Source organism: Fringilla coelebs (genome assembly GCF_963513975.1).
Source record: "Fringilla coelebs genome assembly, chromosome: 2".
Lineage (NCBI taxonomy): Eukaryota > Metazoa > Chordata > Aves > Passeriformes > Fringillidae > Fringilla > Fringilla coelebs.
The window spans coordinates 72,204,822-72,227,637 of record NC_140029.1 but is presented as its reverse complement, the minus strand read 5'-3'; the positions used below and the strand labels follow the sequence as shown (position 1 = coordinate 72,227,637).

Below are 22,816 nucleotides of genomic sequence, written 5' to 3'. Positions count from 1 at the left end.
TTAAAAATATTGATAAATATTTTTATTGGAAATATTTGTCATTATTGGCAGATACCAGTGAATTAATTTCTTTGCAGAGAAAAGAACACCATTTGTATATGTAAGCAGAGTCTGAAAAAGGATTTATGGCCACAGAACTAATGAAGGGAAAAAAGTTTCTTGTAAGCCTGTGATCAGCTGGATTCGTGTCAGTCCTAAATTTATGATCTGCAGCTGTTAAATGTGTGATAGGAGCTTTGTCTTCCAAAGCGTGATGACAGTGTGAGCACAAGGCTGAGAAAAAGTAAACATAGTGCTTTGAGAAATGAGACTGTCCGAACGTGGGTGATGATTGCAATGCTTCACGTAGCACAAACCTTTTACTCTGCAAATCTTACATATGTATATTTTAATGCTTTCTAAATTTTGGAAAGCTACTGGCACAGATTCTAAAATATCTGAGTTGAGCAGGAAGTCTGCTGGTCACTGTTTGTGTAGGTAGTGTAATGTAAGCAGTGCCAGACCAGAATTGTTCTTCTGCATTTGAGAGCTCAAAGTTTTAATGATACTAGAAAAAAAAAAAAAAAAAAAGGATGTCTTATAACTCCTATAATGTCTGAAATCTGAAAATGTGTAATATGAGCAACTTTTTTTTCTGTAGCTCCTAGTATTTATGTGTGTGTCTATGCATATATATGTATCTGTGTTTTAGATACCAAGATAGGCTTAACTTCTTGGAAAGATTGGTAATTGTTAGTATGGTTCTTGTATAAAATTTATATGTGCTATTATAGGTATATTACAATACCTGTATTTCCTTTTTTAAAGAGACTTTTTATATGCCAGACAATATATATTATAGCTAGAATAATGTTAACATTAAAATGAAGAGTTTTCAGAAAATGAACTCTTGAAATTCAGTTGGGATGTTCCATACAGTTTCATAAAAGAAAGCAGAAATCTTTTTTGTTTCTAATTTTGCGTTGAGTGGTGTTAGCAGCCAGCGCTGATAATGGTTTTTACATGCAGGTTCTATGGAGCACTCACATGCTCAGATTTTAATAAAGGAGTTGGCGTTACATGACAGGTTGAATGATTTCAGTGCACATTATGGATTGGTTATGTCTTACCATAAGTTCATTTCTGGAGTCAGTACACAACTGTTTTAGCAGGAGAATTAACCGCTTATGTCACAGATTATAATTAGCTGTGTCTGTGTGCCAGAGCAACAGGATGGAATGCAAAACGTAGCCAAACATGTGAACGAATTTTCTTCCAGTGATATTTGGCCAGACCTAAAATATCTTCCACTCCAGATCTGAAAGTAGTGGAAAAGTTAGACAATTCTCTCTTGGAAAGAGAACGGTTGTAGTTTTTTCACAAGTCCACATTGTTTCAAATCTCTACGGTAAGTAACAATTTTTAAAATTTATTTTTATATCTGTATTAAAACACTAGCATGTTAACAAATGAATTATTTCTGTTTATTCTTTACTTGTTACATGGCTGTATTGAGCTTCTCCCCTCTCTAAGTTTCTGTGCAGTATTTCAGACTGATTTTGTCCTTATTTAAGGACCATTTTGATACTTATGTGATTTATTTTAGGGCCTAAATTATGTGTTCATTTTTAACTACAATTACTATTTTTGATGCAGATAGTTTGTTTATACTTGTTTTTACAATTAAAAGTTGCATAGTTTAAACTTGCACTTCTTTAATATTAAGAAGCTAAATTAGAAATTTTAAGTTTAGTAACTTTTAAATCTTTTACAGTGTCATGTTACTATATAAGTCCAGGACTGTACTTACATAAATATCTGATTTGCAGTAGTAAACCTCTGATGCTTGTAGCTGTAGATTTCTCCCAGTTTATTTATCACATACCGAAAGTTAAATTTAGTCAAGAATGGATCCATGGTTCTGCTGAACACTTCTTTTTGGCTTGATTGTGTAATAAAAACCTCCCATCTGAGGAATTGTTACCAAAATTATTTCTAACTTCTGTGAAGCATACTTAAATTAATATAGGGCATATAATTATCTGTGTACAGAACTCGTTTTGCAAGTTCACAATTTTTTTGAATTCAAATACATTTTCTTGTGGATAATTTCTCTTACCGAAAGAAAATTACCAACTAGTTTTCAATGGATTACTCACTCATTATCAAATGATTTATTGGATGATACTTGGTGCCTTGCCACCAACAGGTGCTTGCACTGCATACTTAATCATGAATCTGATTGAGCACATAAGTTCCTAAAACAGGATATTGCCTAAGTGTAGGAATGTGATTTTAGTGCATCAACACCAGTCAGCTCGGCTCCTTTAACTGAGATATGGGTGTTTTTACTGTATCCGTCTGAAATCTCCTCCTACTTGAGGAGGACGTGAATCAATGTCCTAGAAGGGTCTGTCTTATCTCTGTTTTCTGTGGACGACACTTCGGTAAGTGTGACTGATGTTGTCTGTGTTTGGAGAGATGAATTTTGGTCTGCACAGCCACTTCCAAATGAGTGGTCCATTTGAGTGAACTGTCGGAACTTTGTACCATAAAGTTCTGGAAGTTTGCCATGAGTTAAGATTTTGTAAGTTTTGTTTGTGATAGTCACAAATGATTCCACTTTGGCTGAGATGGATTTCTGTTTATCTTCTAAACAAATGTTCTGTTAGATACACCCCTCCTTTCTACTATGTAATGAAGAAAAAATGCTCCTAGAATACCACCAAAGGATAGCAACAAGTGCATGGGGTTAAATTAAAAATAAAAGAGTCTAAATTAAGCCCAGCATTAGAGGGAACCACTTAAAATCTCTTTTCCAAACCTTCATGCTTTTGCTAACATCATGCAGCTCTTTCCTGGTTGAAAACTCGATGGTGAAAGCATGTTAAATTTTGAGTTTTATTCATAATCATAAGGCAGATAAAGTTATATGTACAAAGGTCTTCTTGCTTGAATAGCCTCATGAGATTTTTTTTCCTTCCTGTGGAAAGTAATGCCTTATACATGAAATACAAATCCCAGGTCCTAACCTTTTACTGTTTTTAATTATTTTCATGACTTGGAATTAAGTAAGCTGGATTTCCTGTGGACTTATTTCTCAGAGTTGATTGTCTTACATGTTTAACAAGCAGTGACTGAAGGGGTTTTTTTGTAACAGAGACAAGGTCTTTTTCTCACATCAGTTTTCTGATATTTTATAAGGACTTCATGCCCATTGCAGTCCCTCAGTAAAGACATAAACGGGGGTTCTTATTTTCTCTGTTGTCTCATTTTCAGACAGTTTGCAGGAATGTAGTATTTGAGGCATCTGCTTGTCTGTTGAATTTTGTTGAGATTGGCCAAGAAGCTCAAAAGCTATTGAAGGAGGTAGAGAAAATGAATGGGAGACAGATGGTTTAGATGTTGACATAGGGTTTGGTTGCTTTTTTTTTTTATTAAACCAGGCTAAAAGCATCATGGCAGTTTGGATATCAGGTTAATTTAATATCCTGGTCAAATTTTCAGCTTGGGTAATAGTATTCTCACTATTTAATTCATCTTAGCTTTGGCTACCTGGGCCAGTCTTCTCATTAAACCTTTCTGTATATGTGCCAAAAGCTGTTAAACAGCTGCTGCATTTCATGCCATGGTTGGTTATGTTTCTGTGGTGGATGAAGTCTGTATAAGACTATGAAGAGAAATATAAACTAAAATACATAAATATTTTTTAATGGAGCGTGGTATGTACTGAAGTGTTGGATAATGCTGGTGGCAGCCATAAAACACGTGCTTTTCAATAAGGGTTATGTTTGTTTGTGGATTGAGGGTTGCCTGTAAGAATCAGGTATATATGTACTTTCAGTAAAGGGATGTAGGGATGGAATAATCTTGTAGTAATGACTGTTAAAACTCTTCAGTTCCTCCCCTTTTATTTGCTGTGCTGTCAGTGCTCTGAGGAACAGAAATTCTAGTACCTTTGCTTCACCTTACCTTTCCCCAGTATTCCAAGTGCCAGATACTAAATTTTATGACGACTTTTTGCATCCTTGCCTTATTAGTTGTGGATACTGGCAGCTTTCAGAAAAGGCTGACTGTGTAGAGTACAACAACCTGTTACAAGTTAAAGTTTCACGTAGGACCTACCTTGAATTTCCAAGCTGTTAGACCTTTCTGAGAGAAGCATGCCGGCTCCTGATGGAAGTAGACATGTCTGCAAAGTTCCACTGCACCCATTTTCCTCAATGTTGAGGAAAAGGATTTTAAGTGAGAGGCAGTAATAATTAAAAAAAAAAAAAAAAAGTCCTGGTGACTCTAGATGACTGAAAACAGAATAAAATGGAAGAGTTTCTTAAAAAATAAATGCTCTGAAATAAAGCTGAGTCAGCAGAGCAAAGCTGTGATAATGAACCCTAACCACAGATCAGGCTACATTAGCAACACTTTAGATATCTAACTCCTTCCAAAGGCCTCTTGCAGTCCAGCTTTGAACTGGAATAGATTATCTCCAGCGGTCCATTGCAGCCCATTTTTTTCTAGGATTCTCAGAATTTGTTCAGATTTTCACTATTCACTTTATTGTTATTATTAATTACCTGCTGGTTTTGTTTAGTCACCTGGCTGTATTACTAGTTGGTCCAAGCGGCAGTGCTTCAGAGTTCATGGAAGAGGGCATCACAGTTTAATAAATATGTGAGATTGATAGCTAGTGGTATTCTCAGGCCACGTAAAGTTGATGTAAATCAATGAGAATTAACTGTAATATTTGACTTTTACTTGGAAATACAAGAAAGGAAATAGATGGATTCAGAACTTAAAGCCAAAAAAACTAACAGTGAGTATTACTTTAATAGAAGCATTCCCTATGAGCTGAAAAGCCACGGGAGGATATTTGTGCACCTGGCAGAAAAGGTTGTGTTATTGATTTCCTGAGTGAAAGCTTTCACTGTAGGGATAATAAAATGATAAGACAGATTTCAGTATGTGAAGGAAGAAGAGATTGATTTGAGTTTGGCCTGTGTGCCAAACAAGAAAGTGAACATGGTGAACAATCCCAAAAGCCAGCACAGTTGAGGCTGAGAAGGCAGTGTCAGGTTTGTTCCCTCCGCATTCACCTGACAGTGTCCTGATACACATTGTGCCTTTGCAGTACACGCCAAGACTTCCAGCATATATTCTGGTGCTACAAAAAGTCATATTTGAGGGCTGAAGTGGTCATAGTTTACCTAGAGGGTACTCAGAGCCAAGTTTATGTAGGGTGTGGCATAGAATTTTGTGGAGGTGGAGCCAAACCCTTTGTAGGGTGGGCAGCATGACCAAGACCTGGTAGTCCTGTGATGCCCATGCTACTTTTCAGGCTATTTTTCTAGTCTCAAAGGCTCAAACAGACCTGATGTAGCCTGTACACCAAAAAACCTGCCTTATTTTCAGCCGTTCTGTTTAGTATAAGAAAAGATTTTTTTTCTAGCCCCAAAACTTTTCTTCCCTGTAACATTCTACTTCTAGTTTCATTCTGTTATGGTAGGTATTTCCCACTTAATGAGAATACTGATGATGTCTGCTGAAAACTGTTATCTTGCTTAAACATGGAACTGCATTACAAAATAGTTTATTTCATTTTGAATGATTTCATAAGTCATTTGATAATTATGTTCAATGCATGTGTGAAGATAGTGCTTCCCAAACCAGCAATGCAGTTCTTATATTGACAGAGTTGTGTAAGATTATTTATGTATTGTCATAACAGAGAAAAAAGCATTTCTAAGCTATATTTGATAAAACCACTGTATTTATTTGAGTATCCTCCATTCTTTCTGAATTGAATATTTTGTTGAAATTCTGTTAGTAGCAACTTTCACAATCTGTGAGAGTACTTACTTTTTAAATATATATTCTAATTTTATCGATTTTGCTTTAAGTTAAACATCTGTTGAACGAATAGTATTGTGATTCACACTTGATTTGTTTTAACTGATTTTAATCACATTTATGGAAGAAAAAGCTGCATCCCTTTAGTGATTGAAAACATCTAAAATACTCTTTAAATTGAGAACATTAATATGACTGTCTTCCTGTATCAGAAATGCTAAGGCACCCAGTAGCAAAAAGCTTCAACTCAAGAAAAAATTCAAAGCTTACATTCAAAAAATTATGTAGAAATAAGCTTTGATTTAGGATTGTTTGGTAGGCAAAGCGTATCAATGGCTAGAATGCAAAATAAGGTAAAGGCAGCAGAAAGCAAAATTACCCTATATTCCTTTACATTATCTAAAGATTCCATCTTTTGGTACCTTTTTCTTCTTTTCTTTTTTTACTTTCTTCAGCATCCCTAGGTACTTCCTCATTCTCCCCATATTTTATAGTCTCCACTTAAACATCTCATGTTCGTTTCCTGAGTGTACTCGCTACTTAACCTTTTTCTCTTATCCTCATCTACTCACAGTGTTTATTTTACTGTAATTAAAATGTGGAGGCTTTTTTACATATCTGATCACATATTTTGTAAATTCACAGCTAAAAAGAAAAAAAAATTATTTTTTAAGACTATTTTCCCCTACCAAAAGAGATCTCCACCTTGTGGTAGATGATTTTAAATTTCAGCTGAATTTTTCCAGCATTTTCTTTAAATTGAAATTATAGATTCTAAAGTTTTGAGGACACTCTGCTTATGTACACCAGGGTCTGACAAAAATCTCTCAGTTGTCCTTATGTTGAACTAAAGCTTTTCTGAAAAGTGATTACCTTCCAGAAATGTTCTCCAGCTGCCAAGCAGGAAATCAAGATCTATCTTGGGCAGAGTTTACTTACCCGGTTGGCAGAGAACAGTCCAAATCACTGCAAACCTGGACTAGGCAAACCTGCAGGCACTAAGACATAGCGGAGTTTATATTTATCTTGCCATCAGAAACTCGCATTTTTTCCAGTATTTGAGTTTAGGGAAGCCTGATTTGCAGCTCTTGGTTCTCTGATAAATCTCAGGCTACAAAAACTGATGGATGGGTCAAGCACTACTCTCCAAATTTGAGGAACAAACAACATCTAACTGAAGTTTAAAAAGACAAGTTATACTTGTGCTCTGTGAATGTCTTTTCCTATGTATGCCTAAAGAATAACTTTAGAAACTTCAGAAACACTTTCTGGAGAAGGTAATGTGCTTGTTATTTGATCCAAATAGGAATTGTTTTCCAATTAATCAAATTAGAGTTTTTAAAATGAAGAAATCTTCAAAATGAAGAAAAATAAATCCTACATTTCAGGTTATACTACTTGATTTATATCAGTAAATAATCTCTCAACTAAAGTTAAGGATTTTGGTAATGCCTGCTGATTTCTATTTTGGAGTAAATACTTTGTATGGAAAATTCTGCTTTGAAATATGAGGAGTGTATATGTTATGTCAAATAAGAGATCTTTTCATTTATCTTGGAATGCCTACATACTTAACAGGTAATTTGGGTTTTGCTGATTCTTCATTTGTTTTTACAGTTAACTGAAAATCACCTATGTCTTTCTTCTAGGTTTTAATCCAAGAACTGGTATATTGATCAAAACGTGTCTTTATACACTTCTCCATGTTCTTCATTTTCTCTTTCTTGCTTTGCATTATTGCTTTGTCACGGTTGCTTATAAAGAAACTTAGAGATGGTTGCTGCCTAAACAGTTGGAGTCAACATAACCAAAAAAGGCTTCTGCAATACAAGTCTTTTGATGATGTCCTTATGTGTCTAATACACGTTAAATGGGTTTTCCCTGTGTAAGTAAAAATGAGTAATAAAGTTGTTATGAGCAGGACTGCAAAGCAACGGGAACACATCATTTTGTAGTCACTGACATTTAAAATTCCTCAGAAAAGGGCAGAGGTTTAAAGTATGTAATGAGACATAGTATACATACGATAGCATTTTGCTTCCCTTGCTACTGAAAAATGAATTTTGAATCTTTAGTTTAGCTACATGTCACTTATCAAAAAAGGTGCAGTTGTTATTTTCCAGATGAGAGGTCAAATTATTCTCATGTGTTCATGTGTTTTTTAAAGTACGTATGTGATGAATCACTTGAACTAGGGAGGGAGAATCACTTGAACTAGGGAGGGAGAATCACTTGAACTATGGAGGGAAGACTTGAGGATTAATTTTCATCTCTAGCCTCTACATCTAGTTTACATCTAGTTCTGTTCCTCCTTTTGTCTATTTTTATTTCAATTTTCCAAAAAAAAAAAAAAAAAAAAAAAAAGGCTTCACAGAATAGCAGTATAATTCCATTTACTATGTGAAATCATTTACCAAGGCTAAATAAACTGCTTTACGAGGTTCACAACCAACACAGGAAAACATCACAAAAGGGAGTTATTTTGTAATTGTGTTGAAGTCTACTAAATGAGCTGGAAGTATACTTCTCAAAGGGTAACAGCATTCTACCTGGAAGCAGTGCTTTTATAAAAGCAGCAGCAAGACAAGGAAAAAGAGGAAGAAGTTATGTCAATGTGTATGTCTTTATGTACTTAAATAGAGCTATTTGCTTTCACTCTCACCTCTTCCCAGCTCTGACAACATGAAATACTTTTCCTGCAAACAACATTAAGGATAGTGTTAAAGAGCTTTTGCTAAAAGCTCTCTAAAACAGGACTTGCTTTAGGGACACTATTTCTATAAGATACATTTTGGCCTTGCTGCTGGTAATCATTGTGGTATGATAGGAAAGCTCTTCTATCACACACATTGAAAATAAAAATAATTTTTTAAAGTATTTTTAAACAGAAAAATAGGCAATTGCTTTTTTTTAGAAGTGTCTAAATTTATTCCTTATCTGGTAAATATGCATGCAAGATTATGAAACCAGAAATTCTTTCATGATTTGCCTCCATCAGAGGGATTACTCTAATTTTCTTCACATTTATTTGGAATTTCAGGTCTTTTGATGTGTTTTCAATGACCCCAACGAAGATTATTTTCCCATTCCTTCCCGAGTTAGCTTTGCAATTCTGGTCACTGTGTCACACTTTTAAGTGCAACAAATAACCATAAAGAGCATGAAAAATGACAACAAAATTTAAAAAAAAATTATGCCTACAAGTGTTTTGAGATTTCTGGTGTTGTCTCCAGTGAAGGAAAACTGAAGGCCACAAAACAATTCTTATTTGCATTTAATGGTGCTTAAGAAATGAAATTTTGTACACAGATTTTCCTATTATTTGCTGCCACTCAAACTGACTAGCTACCAGATCCTCTTTTCAAAGTTTAACTTCAGTTTGTATGAAAGTAAAACTATGTGGTTCTCTCTTTTCTTATGAGACTGTAGACTGATGATAAAGGAGGAATTAAAGGAAATTAAGAGCATCCAAGTCTTACAGTAACAATACAGAGCAAAGAAACCTGATTTAGAGCAACAATTTAAATGTCAGCACAAAGAGAATGGGATGTATCCATTTTGTCAGATACTCAAATAAACTTCTCTTAATGTCCATGACACCCAGAGACATGAAAGCCACCGTAAAGTACCCGGAATTCTGTTTAATCACCTAGATTAAGAGTAGTACTGCTGACCTGATATAATAAAAGTTTGAACATGATGACTTAAGGGGATTTCTTAGATGTTTTTTCCAAATAAGTAGTATGCTAAATAAATACTCCTATTTATCAAATGTTTCACACCTGCAAGAAAAGAAATTTTATTTTTAAATTTAATCTGTTTGTAAAAACTATGTAAATTGTTACTCTACAAATGGTTGCTCTCTATTGATATTTCATTCTGGTTGAATTTTCTTCTTCGTTTTGTTTTGTTTGGTTTTTTTTAATTGAACTAAGTTGCTGTCCATCCCAGTCCCCCCACTATCTTTTTGACTTTGGAGTCAATTTTGAGTATGATAATTAAAATTTGAGTATGGTAATTAAAAGTTTTTTCAAGTTTACTGAAGGTGTCTTGTGAGATAATGCCCTCATTAGAGGAAAACTCTGTCGTGGTACATTCTGTTGGCATGTGAATAATATCTACTGGGTCAGAATACACAATTGAAGCTACCGAGTACTGATGTGTGTTATATCTGGCTCAGGACATTTTTATAAAGCACATGGATAGAGCAAAAGTAATGAGATTACTGTGTTGATATGGGTGTTTGACCAAACATACAAATCTGTACAGAATTAGGCCTCATCACGACTTCTGGTTATAGAACAAATTATTAATTAAGCTTTCACTGTTTCTTTGCTGCTTTTCAAAGATTTATTGGCACAATTGAAAGCAACAGCAAGCACACACAGGTCCTGTACCCTAGTCTCTTTTTATTCCCTCTGTACTTTGCTACTAACTTTAGTTTCATCTTTGCTGCTGATTTAAGTGATGAGCACAAACTGCGCTTTGAGTTTGCCCTTTCTCAGCACTCTTCCCAGATGAAACAGTTACCTCCCAGCAGAAATCCTGAATTTGTTTGAGAATATTATTGCTGTGTTCATAAAAGATGTCCTATATGTTCATGTACCATGTGTGACCTGCTTCATGATCAGAGGTAGTGAGGACCAGTCCCTCAAGTCTTGTGGCTTTTGGTAACATCTGGGATGCTCTTAGGTATCACAAGTCAACTTTGGTAGGTGTTAAATTAGTATTTAGACCATGGAGACAGAAACTCTGCTTTGTGGTACTTCCTGAATGACTTTGTATGTACCTAGACATATGTGAATCACTGTCTTGATAGTGATTTTTTTTTTTCCTCCATGGATTTTAGCAAAATGGCCAGAGAAAGTAGGCTTGAATACCTTCCTACACAGAAGATGTGCAGAGTTGGATAACTTCTAACAATCATTAACCATTGGTGTTAAAAATTATTAAATACAGTGAATAATATTTTTCATGACTGATGCTGCAACTATCTAACCTGATACTTTACAAAGAACGTGTTAATGCAGTCAGAAGTATTCATTCAGTTCCTTTGTTGGCTAGAGTTTTTTTTAATTGATTTGTATTTGTTTTTGAATATCAGTACTATATATTTGAGTACTGGATATACACTGAAGATTTGTATTTTGAGTGCCTGAACAAAGATATCAAAAAGAAGATCCTAAGGGAATTAACATCAATGTTCCCCACTGAGGAGGTCTAGAAAATTTCTCTATATACCTTTTCTGGAGGTACATAGAGATTATATTCTTCAGAGCCATTCTGGAGGATGGCTCTGAAGAAATGTCCCAAATGAGAAAAAAATTGTTAGGAGATATTTTGGGACAAATCAATACAATTGATAATAATGAATTTTCTGTCATCAGGACTGGATGTTACTCATTCAAGGCAAAAAGGTTTACCTTTCTGGTAAAAGAAGCAAGATAGCACCAGACATGGCTTCATCTTAATTTTCAGCCCCAAGAACTTCTGATATATTTAGATATTGCTAACTGCATGGTTTTAGCTGTACTAGTATAATATATCCCCACTGTCCATTCTTCCAAGAGCTTGAGTACAGAGTAGAATAGTGATGAGAAACACACATAAATCTTCAAATATTATGCAATTCCTATTAATTTTTATATTCAAACAGGAAGTATTTTGTCATTGTCAGAGTGTACTCCCAGGCAGATTATCCCTATCTTCATCTTTTGAATAAACAAAAGAGCAATAATGTCAGTTTAAGCCAAAATATAACCTTTGTTGTGTTTAGAAATAGTTATAAAGGGATTGTAAAGGATGAGTCTCTTATAAGTAAAATGTAGAGTAAGCAAACAGAGACTATCAGATGTTTGCAAGCACTTGGGGAAGGATGTTTTAAGTTACAGCCATTGAGCTGAATCATTTCCAATAAGCTTAGAACTTCCAAAGGTATTGTGGATATCTCCATAGTCCATTGTAATGCAATGTGAAAAACAGCTTTTGTTTAAGAGCAAAGGCAATATCTTAAAAATACGTATTTTCTGTGGCTGTCTCTCAAGTGCTGTGATTTTCTGGACTTGCTGATGATATTGTAAAACTAAGTGAAAGAGTTTTTCTCTGAAGGACAGTAGAGAGTTTAATATACAATTGAGAATACAAGAATACTTCTGTAGAGCAGTCCTGGAAATGAACAGCAGACTCACATGTTATTTTCTGTCCAGTGCTTTCTAGCAGGTCTGGATAAATTGCTTTTACAGGCACAACAGCTTGTGCTGTAAAAATATGGTATCAAGAGTAAAAATTTGAATTTCATTAAGTGTCTTCATTTGCCAGTCTTCAAATTTCCAATACAAAACAGAAATATGTCTCTAAAGAGCACAATATGTTTTATCTTTGCTAGAAATTTCATATAATTTACCATTTGGAGTTGTTAATGAAAAGACTATAGCAGGGAATTAAGAAAAATTAATCTATAAATATCAGTGCACATTCCAGATTTTTTTTCAGTTATAATGACATATTTTTTGGCCTTCATGTAAATCTAAGTAAAACATACATTTTCCTTATATAGCCCTGTAGAGCTACTTTGTGATGTAAAACAATTCCTCTGTACAAGCTGATAAACATTTTATATTTCAAATAAGGAATTATCCCCTTTTATAAAAGCAGTAAGTTTTCTCTAAGAAGATTATTTGAAATTCTATAACACATGGCATTCTTGTTCTCCACAGAGGGATTTTATAGTCTTAGTATTCCTCAAGTATGGTTGACTTCCTTGGGTAGGTGGATACACAGCAAGATGTTGCTAAGTCTTGCTCTGATTAAATATGTGGTTTTAATTGTGATGTTTAACGTCTTATTTCAACTGATTTGTGTCTTGCCTGACTTAATTAAATTTTTTAGTAATAATAAAATATTGGAAATCTGGGATAGATCACATTAGATAACACAATTTATATACTGTAGTCTGTAGCTATCACATCCTTGTTTGGTATTAGATTTTGTGTATATGAAATTTTGCAAAATTCTATAGTTTGATGTTTTATTCAGAATTTTGGTCACCATGTTACTTGCTAATGACCTTCAGAATTCAATGCCAGACTTTTACAGTAATTAACTATAACAAGGACTGAATGGAAAGGCTTTATCTGCATACAGTGTAATGTGCACATCTCTTCTGAACAAGGAAATCATTTAGCTGTCACTGAATGGAAGAACTAAAATGCTAGTGAACAAAAACTGCCTGTGGTAGATTATAGCAAAAGTTCTGCAAATTTGACAGCCACCTTCTCTTCATTTGTCTCCTTGAAGTGTCAGATTATACATGGATTGCTTTGTAAACCTTTATTACTTGCAAGGAATGACAACCCCAAGGGAAACCTTCCACTTTCACCTGAAGAAAAGCCCTTTGACACCTGGAAGGATCACATGATCAGAATAAGAGAGGATGCAGTGTTAAGTAATTTTATAATTCTTTCAAACTATCATTTTATAAATTAGAGTAGGAAAATTTATTAAATCCTCAAGACATCCCTGTGTGTTTATTTTGTCCTTCTTAGTGAGAAAGGCCTTCATAAGGAGATTAAATGCACATGGTTCTTTTTTTTCATAAAGACAGGATTTTTATTAAACTGTAAGGAGACAAAGAAGGGTGATTGTCCTAGCCTTTCCATAAGAACATGATGGCTCTCAGCATTCCTTGCATAATAATATTTTCCTTTCTTCTACCTGAGCTGGTGCCACAGAGCTCATGCTACTTCTTTAAAGACTTGCCCATACAAACACAGGCAGTTAAAGTTCATACCTAACTTAGTTAGAAACACTTTCTTAAATGCACAATTAAAGAAAAAGAGTGATCTAGGGGAATTAATCAACTCTGGCTTGTGCTTCAGAAAGAGAAACCTCACAGCCAGAAGACTACAATGATTTCTGTTCTGATATTCATGGCAGTACATTATGTATCTGGTGTACTTGTGGTCCTTCAAGCAAAAAATAAATCAGGTTGAAGAGCAGCTACTACTGGGGAAAAAGTGTGTTGGACTTTAGTGGGCAAAATTTATTTCATAATTAGGTTAATTAAAGCAAATTGTTCACTGTCACATTTTTATCCTCTTCTCAAGGCCCATGAGATATCGTCTTCTGAAAGGGGTTGAAGAATAAAAACTGTACTAGTAAGAAGAGATTAGTTACCTGTTGCAGGTTTGATGTTTTAAAATGTCTTTGTGGTAATAAACCCTGTTGAAGAACACTGAATGACAGACAAGACAGTGTTTTACACACTGAAACTATGAAAGTTCATTACACAAAGAACAGTTAGTAAGGAAACACTTAAAAGATCTTAACAATTAATCGTTCTCAGTCTTTAATTGTTAAATGAAAACAATGGCTGTACAGACTGCCCTTTTCTCTCTTCTTCTCTGTGGTATTTTAATTCTGGTGTGAGTAACATGATTTTATTTTTTTTTCTTATTTGATTAATATTTTTGGAATTTTTAAAGGAGGAAAATAAATATAACTGAAAGATAGAAAACAAGGTTTAAAAAAATTACTGTAAATGAGATTCAGGAATAGGCATATTAGACAAAAATATTTATGTAGCATAATTTATTAATATTAATATGTTCTAATAGCAATGTGCATATATTTATATAATATTGATAATTATGTCATTAATATTTATGTTTAATCTTGTGCTGTCAGTGACTGCCTTTCAGCTCTACTTAAAAATGTGCAAAGCTGTTAATTGTGACCATGTCATAGTTATTATGCAAATGTGCATTTCAGGGTATGCAAACAGTTAACTAGGCCATATAAATTTCTTCACTGGTTTCCACAAATTATACTGCAGGGATCCAGCTCTTTTCAGCTGATGACACTAGTTTACAATTCAAACTGTAATATGCTATATAACACAAAAATTTCAACAGAGCAAGGTTGGGCAAGATTAAATACAATATGATGGAATGTCTGAAAGGAATTATAAAATTTTCACCTAATTATGAGTGTTTGATTTTTCCCTGTCTTTCTGGTTTTGTCCTGAAAGCTTTTCCACATGGATTCCAGAGGTTTCTCATCTTTTTCTCTGAACAGCAGGATTGCCTAAACTGTCTTTCATCTTTCAGGAAGATACTCCAACAGTACCTCTTTGCTGTTGGTTAATCATTGGTCTGCTTCTGTGCTCACAAAGACAAAAGTGTGCATGCCTGAATGCACTAAAGTGTGAAGCCATGGGGTACTTCTGGTGTTCATACTATAATAATACCCACCTAGCCCAGTACAACACACACAAAAAATGAACATAATATTCCATGAAGATACTGTATGCAGATCATAAAAGTAGTTCTCACTTTCTTCAGCTGACAGGTTGTTTAATTTGTTTTCAGTTTGTATACAATGGCACAAGAATTTAAAGATATGGAAATGGTCTTTTCACTGTACTGTTTTTGTTTAGCACTATGACCTCTTTCATGCCCACAACTACTGTGAATTTTCTTGCATGTGAAAGAACATACTTTGTCTAAAGTGATGTCTTGTTTAGGGATAGTGGGTGTTCTCCAATTCAGTATTCCTGTCAAAACCATGCTACCACTGGCTCCCCCTCCCCTCCAATTGGAAGCACAAAAGGCAAGGATCATGGGCTGAGATAAGAACTGTTTGCTGGAAACAGCAATAAAATAAGAAAAGGAACAGTAAAAGCAACAACATTACCAAGAGAAGGTATAGCACAAAGAAATTACTTGCATGGGAAGCCTGCAACAATAAAAAAATACCCATCAGTTCTTCCAAACGTGTTTTTCCACTGAAAGGAATGCCCTTTTCCTCAGAAGACAGAGTCTCTTCTTCCCCACCCCTGGCAATGACCTGCTGGGGTATAGAAAAACATCAGGGTCCTGGACACACCACTTCAACAATGTCTCCTTCCAGCTGCTGCAAAAAATTAACCTTGTCCTGGCCAAAACCAGAACCAGAGGAAAGAGTAGATGTACTGATGACTGTTTGTGAAGAAGAATGTGCATAGTACAAGCAGCAGTGGTGCAAATTTCATCATGAAACCTCACCAGTTCTTCTGAACTCCGATTTGAAAAGGTTTTATTGAATGCTAAGCTTTTTTCTGAAAATATAAATGCTAATAATTACATAATTATTAATGGAATTACCACTGGTTATGGGTATTAACCAAGTAGTTCTGTATTTAAATTGTTTTCTAATTGTATGTTATTATCGGTTGCTTTATGACAACATGACAAAGTACTTGAGTGACACAGTTCAGAGCTATGTGTAAAGGGGTGTTTTATTTACATGAAAATAACAGCCATTTATGAACAAAAACAATGAAAATGTATTTTTACAGTTGAAACATACTGAGATTACTTATTTTAATTGATTTTTTTTCAATACTGTCTTCATTATTTCCTACAGATAAGTCATTCCTGAAAACAGTACAAATATCATGCTTTTACTCAGGTTTGCTTTCCTAAGGAGGCTAAAGGATAAGTTTTCGAATTACTGTTTATAAACTTACCTGTCTTAAGTGAGTATTTCAGAGCTGTCAGAATAGGTTTTGAACTTGATGCCCAAACTAACCTCAGTCCAACAGTAAAATTTGTGATAGGCAGTTTTTCAACATCTTTCATCAATTAATATTAATATAAAAATCTCCTGGACTTCAGAATCACTCAAATGACAGAGACCAGTTTCTAAGTCTTGCATCGGAAAAGGTGCATTAGAGCCAGGGAAATGTTCTGTCATTATTATATATATTTTTAGAGGACAATTATAAGTGTGGAGTGCATACAGGTCTTTCATGGGCAGCTCATATGTATTATTACAGACATGAATTTCATGCCTTACATGCAACCCATACAATGTCTGAACACATGGGAAATCTCACGAGGTCAAAAATCTGCAGTGTACTGGTTGATCACAAGTTTTATCTATCATTTAAAATCTGTGAAAAATCTTTTGGCGGCTAATTAGCATTCAGTGTCTGGTTTAAATTGGCGAATAGCTAAGAATTAATTGAATTTAAATGGATCCCAGTAAAATAGATGTCGACAATTAGAAAATATTTCTAAATAACTAACTATTGTGATAGACCTCGATCCCATGAATTATGGCCAAATCTACAAAAATCCATAGGGAGTGTGCTGATTGTGTTGGTCATTGAATAGAAACATCAAGAAATTCCACTGCCAATTAAGTAGTTTATTTGTAGTAGCTTTTTTATTATGGTACTGCTGACCTGATGCAAATAAGATGTTTTCATGGCCCATTTGAAAGATGTAAGAATTTTCATTCTGAAACTCAATTGCCATTTTATCTGCACTATGGGTTGCCAGTATTTCTTACCCTTAGTCACTGTGTGCTGCTTCCTTGTTACAATAGTTAACAGAAAAAAGATAACATTTACCAAAGTCATTGTGCATTCTGCAGGTTTCTTGCTTCTAACACAACTAACTTGTGTACATCCAGGTGTCTAAGTCACCACTTCCTTCTTGGAGCCTGTTTAGAATGCTCCTACACAACCAGTTTCATGGTTATCCCACTTACAAATCACGTTTCTCATTATAGTACTAAATACTTGTTGTTCATGTTCTATGAGTCTATCTTGAATCTTGGCAGACTTCACAATACAACTATCAGATCTGCCTATCTAAGGCTTTCCTTTCAGCCCAGTTTTCTAAAACATCCCAGGTTTACAAAGATTTCTGTCTGACTTCTCCAGACAGGTCAGAGATTATTTTCCTGTGTGATTTTAGCTCGTGAATATACAAGTCAGTAATATGGAAAGTTGATTCTCCCAAAAGAAACAGTCCAACAGTATCAGTTCTGAAAGGATTTCTGCTGTAATTATGTGTTGGTAGAACACTAAATATCTTAAAAATCATGAAATATTATGTTAGGGAGAAAAACTTAATCCTTCTCAGAGCATTCAGTTGTCTAAGCAAGCACTGCCTATTTACTATGACCAGAGCAATTTTTGGCAGTATTAATCATGCTCAGAAAAAAACAGAACTGTTTTCTGTCAGGAAAAAATAATCCATGCAGGGAACAATGCTGTGCTGGGAGATGTCCCCTGTGGAATTTCTGAAGGGCTGAAAACAATCACAAAACTCATAGGCTTTTTGCTGAAATGCATAATGGATTTTGACCTCACCTCATTAAACAGCAGTACATAATACATTATGTATAAAACACTCAACTTACTAAATAAACATTTTACAAGAGGGTAAAAATGGAACAGAGAAGAACAGGAAGAATCCTATCTTGTTGTTAAATTACATGCTTTTGGAAATCATTCTGGTAGAAATGTCTGCAACATATAGGCATACACATATGAGAAAGTCATTGCAGGCTCTCTCTCTTTTGATGAAGAGAAGTTAAGCAGTCTATCTGATATCTAAAATTCACATCTAACATGAGTCAGATAAATAATTCCCATCAGGGAGACCTATCTCCATAACCATAAAGGGAGTCCAGGTTGACTGGCTTGGATATTCAGGGCTAAATTGTTCGTATCTAACGTTGTGAGATGAATTCCAACCTTGGAGACCACTGTAATGAGGCTGCATAACACCGTGAAAATGTTATAATTAATTAACTCTTTGGCAAATGGTCTCTACTGCAAAATTTACCTTGCAGGCATAGGGAACAGCAGCACAAGGAATAGGCAAAGCAGTCTGCCTAATGAAGGGGGCGTAGAAGAGATGCAAACAAATTCACGTGTCAGTACTTGCCACACAGAAACCGGCAATACCCCAACCACTCACCCGTGTCCAGCAGGACCAGGAGGGATCCCTTTTCAAAGTTTGTCCCTGGTTGTTACCAGATAAGAGTTACTGCGTCCCGTTCTGTAAGTTATGTGTTGGGAAGAAATCTGTGTGGAAGTAAGGGTGAAGGTTTGTCTAATTATCTTGTGGAATCCATTGTATGTATAAACGTCAGAGTATCTTATGGCAGCACATGGTAACAGGGATTTCAGATGAGGGGAAGCATCTGTATGGTTTACTATACAATAATTAGGTAGAAAACAGAAAAGACATGATTAGGTAGAGAACAGAAAAGACAAGACTGCTTATATTTAAACAGCATTCTATAATGAGTAGTATGCGCTTGTGTAATACACAGAACTAAAATACATAATCTGATATTTTTAAACATAGTTCATCTGTAAATCTTGTATATCTTTTAAATCTTGTAAATGTTTTGCACTAAGATTAAACCAATTTATTTCAGAACCTATAATTCCTCAGTAATAAATTGGTATAATGTTTTCAGCAATGAAAATATTTCTATACACAGTCTATGAGCAACTGAGACTGATAGCAGAAAAAAAATATAATATTTTACCATAGTGTCTGTAAGAAAAATTGCCTTATGAACTGCCAATTATTTGTTCTCATTTTTGAATAAAAATAAACAAGAAATTAATTTCTTTTGGTGGAAGAAATAAGTGCAGAATCTTTTGGTGCAGAAATAAGATAACTGCTGCATATATACAAGGGGCTAATGCATAGGCTTCTGTTCAATTGTAAACTTATATGGCACTCTCTGTCTTGCTAGGAAGCTAAAGGAACAAAAGATGACATCTTTCTAAAGATAAGGGTTGGAATTGAGAGCCACAAGCATGTTACAGACACAGGATGGTTCTGTAGGAAACTTGAACAGAGGCAAGGATGTATTTTGATCATGTTTTGAAAGCTGTGTGAGCAGAGCATGGTGATTTCATTGATAGGAGGAAATTCAGAATTGAGAGTAGACCTTGTGTAAAACCTTTCTGAAGACACTCTCCTTTGGGAGCATTGTATTATAGGAAAGTGGAACCAGTTTTTGGATGTAAGGTGCCTGTGGACATACCTGGCTGATGGGAAGCACTTGACTTTGCAATACCTATTTTGTTTCAGACATCCACGATTGGGTTAGAGATTTTTTGCTTCTTCTGCTCGGTGTAAATGAGATACATATTGCCCACTGTTCTTCTTGATCAGCAGCTTCAGCTGCTTATTCTTTTGGTGAAAATTGTAAGCTTTAATGAATGGTTTGAATTGGTTGATGGTCTGTGTGCTGTAAATGTGGAAGTTAGTGAATATTCTCGTGTTTTAAGGAAAGTACAACCTTGTAAGATTCCTTTAAATTCAAACAATGCTTCTTTAAGAACTATAGTATAAAGTGAAGTTGTTTAAACCCAGTAGGCAGTGTTTTTAATGTTATAATATCTTGTTATAATATATCTTTAAATGTGAATGTCTGATTAATTGAGAAATCATTATTTCCTGTACATCATAAAGAATCATTTAATTTCTTTACATACATACTCTGAAGCCTAATATATAATGGCATTCTAGCTGATACATACTTGTGAGATGTAGATTATGATATGATCCCATGAAAGATTGTATGATGGGAGAATTAGAATATTATGACAAATGGGAGGAAAGTTTTGCCATTCTTTAGAGGATGAAATAAATTTAAGCCTCCTGAAAACAACAGTTAATGCTGTTCATATATTAAAACATCACGTTGAGTGTATCAAAAACTAAGATGTAAGTTGAAAAGGGCAGGATGAAAATGCTTTCTAGGTAAAACTTCATAAAGTTTCTAGTTCTTAGCTGTTACAATTATATCTTTATATTTTCCTTGGAGTTTTATATAAATATTGTCACTTAAATGAAGCAACTAAGCAGTTCCCTTTCTTTTTATTTCTTTACATAGCAGATGGTACGTGAACAATATATGACAACGACACCAGGCACGAGCCTAGAGAGGCCGAAGAATGAATATATCTACAAAATTGGAATCTATGGCTGGAGAAAGCGTTGTCTCTACCTGTTTGTTCTCCTCCTGCTTATCATCCTAGTTGTGAATTTTTCTTTGACAATTTGGATTCTTAAAGTCATGTGGTTTTCCCCAGTAAGTGTCCTCTTTAATTTTCCATTCTTGACTTCTCTTCCCTGCCTCACCCCTTCACTTATTTTGTATGTAAACCAGCTTCTCTGTAGGTAATAGGATGGCTCTTTTTTCTTTCTTCTCAACTGTGATTTGTACTTTGGCTGAAAGTATGCTAGAAAAATCTGTCTTTGAATGTACTTCCTCATATGTAATTTTTGAAATACTGAGGTTGTTGATGCTTTAGATTGCAGTGAATTCTAACTATTTTATGAGAATGTATTTTACTGTTGTCTCATAATCTCTGTTTCGTTGGTAGTTTATAAATGTGTTTGCTGTAATTTTATCTCATACAGAATTCCTTAGTTAAAATACTGCTGACAGCTGCTGTGTTTTTTTAACTTATTCTTCTATTTATCAGCATCTAAAATTTAACAATTTATTTGCCCAATTAATTACAGCTTGGAGGTAATTATCACTACTTCATGCTTGAGGCTAAGCAGCTATATAATTCAGAAATAGACTTAATAACTTTCCACTGTCATATATATTTTAATATTTATAATGGAATTTTGCATGTAGTAGATTAAAGGGTAAGTTTTGAGAAGCCTGCAAGATACGACTTTAGTCAGCATGTAATAAAATGCATCAGTGAATATTGAAGCTAAGCTAATTTGCTCCTAACATGCAGTTGTGATACACAGATGATTTGAATAGACTTGTTACAAGAAAAACCATAATAATAAATTTCTACAGCTCTGCCCTGGCTACTGAAGAAAGTTTATCTATTATTATCTATTGTTGTTACACCTCTGTCACTAACTGAAGACCACTTTATCTTAATATAAATATTTCTATGCTCACGAAAAAGAAAGTATGCTCATTTTCAGTCCTACTTACTAATACAGTTTTTAGTGCTTGAATTCCTGTGGAGGGTCTTCCCCTACATGAATTCTTTACAGCACTGTTACTGTCATACAGATTACAGTGCAAAACATCTTAGATCACATATAATTTTTCTCTTATGCAGCTCACATGGAAGATATGCTTTTAGTGCCTGCGTGTCATAAATCACAAAGAACATGAAAAACTTATAATTGTTTTCTGTGTGGCTTGGGGTTCTATTTTTACAGAGTTTTAAAAAATATTTTATGTTGATTTGATTTCTACATATGAGCCTGGGTATTTCTTCTCTGATACCAGTGAGGATTTAAAAAAAATAACATCAGAAAGTCTACTTATAGATATGCCCATCTCCTTGTAGTTCCTGTGTGGTACTACAGTTCCTTTTGGTCTGCTGAGGGACAGTGTCCTTCTGCTTTGCAGTAAGAGCAGTGGAGTAACAGCTCTAGCAGTGTGGGTTTACATCCTTCCACAGAGTGAAAGGGCTGTGAATGCCACAATTAGAAGGAGTTTCCAAATTCTGTGTTAAAGAATATGTATGCCTGACGTGCCCAATTGGATAGTGACTTACCTGTAATGCCTTCATTAATTTGGGATAATTTTAGGGAAATACTGAAATTCAGATAAATTCCAACTGTAAATACATTTGTACAAAGTGCACATGTATGTCACAATCCTCAGCAAAAGTGAATGTGATGTTGTTAAGAGGAGAGAACTTCTTTTACTGGGTGTTGTTTTAATAGAGTAAGTCTCTCAAGACAAAAAGTAACTCTGAGGATGCCAGAAATCTCACCCAGAGAACTACTGAGAAGCACTGCTAGCCACTGAGTCTAAGAAGGATGTTTAGTGTATGTTCAAAGTCTGTAAGCATATAATTGAAGCATCACAGTTCTTTCCTGTGTCAAAGGAAACATCAATTATGAAGAATTAGTGTAACAGTTATAAGAAATACCAATACTATCATAAAACCCTTTTCATGATGGAATTAAGCATTTATTTCTCCAAGTATTTTGTTGCTGTTTGAAAAGAAAAGTATCAGTATAGTGTCAGAATTATGATTTGTGAGTTCCAAGCTTGACAAGTATTTGCTGTGTAGGAAATTAGTTGATTGACATATATTATACTTATCCAATTAAGAATTCCCATGATTGGGAAGAGTTTAAAAGTAATTGTGAAATATTATCCTATATGCAATCGTCAGTTATTTAGCGAATAT

The 22,816-nt window shown here is 34.6% G+C and overlaps 1 protein-coding gene across 5 annotated transcripts in view; it reads left to right on the top strand.

The window, feature by feature from the left end:
- SGCG (sarcoglycan gamma) overlaps window positions 1-22,816 on the top strand; it is a 106,217-nt gene that overhangs the window by 31,456 nt on the left and 51,945 nt on the right. The window contains exons 1-2 of one of the 5 annotated variants that reach the window (XM_084226053.1): window positions 1,268-1,387; window positions 20,524-20,721. In XM_084226053.1, coding sequence (XP_084082179.1) covers window positions 20,527-20,721 — 195 coding nt within the window. In that variant the 5' untranslated portion in view covers window positions 1,268-1,387; window positions 20,524-20,526. Of the gene's footprint in view, window positions 1-1,267; window positions 1,388-2,300; window positions 2,427-20,523; window positions 20,722-22,816 lie in introns of those variants that run through there. The other 4 variants (XM_084226054.1, XM_084226055.1, XM_084226052.1 and 1 more) reach the window with 4 other exon arrangements.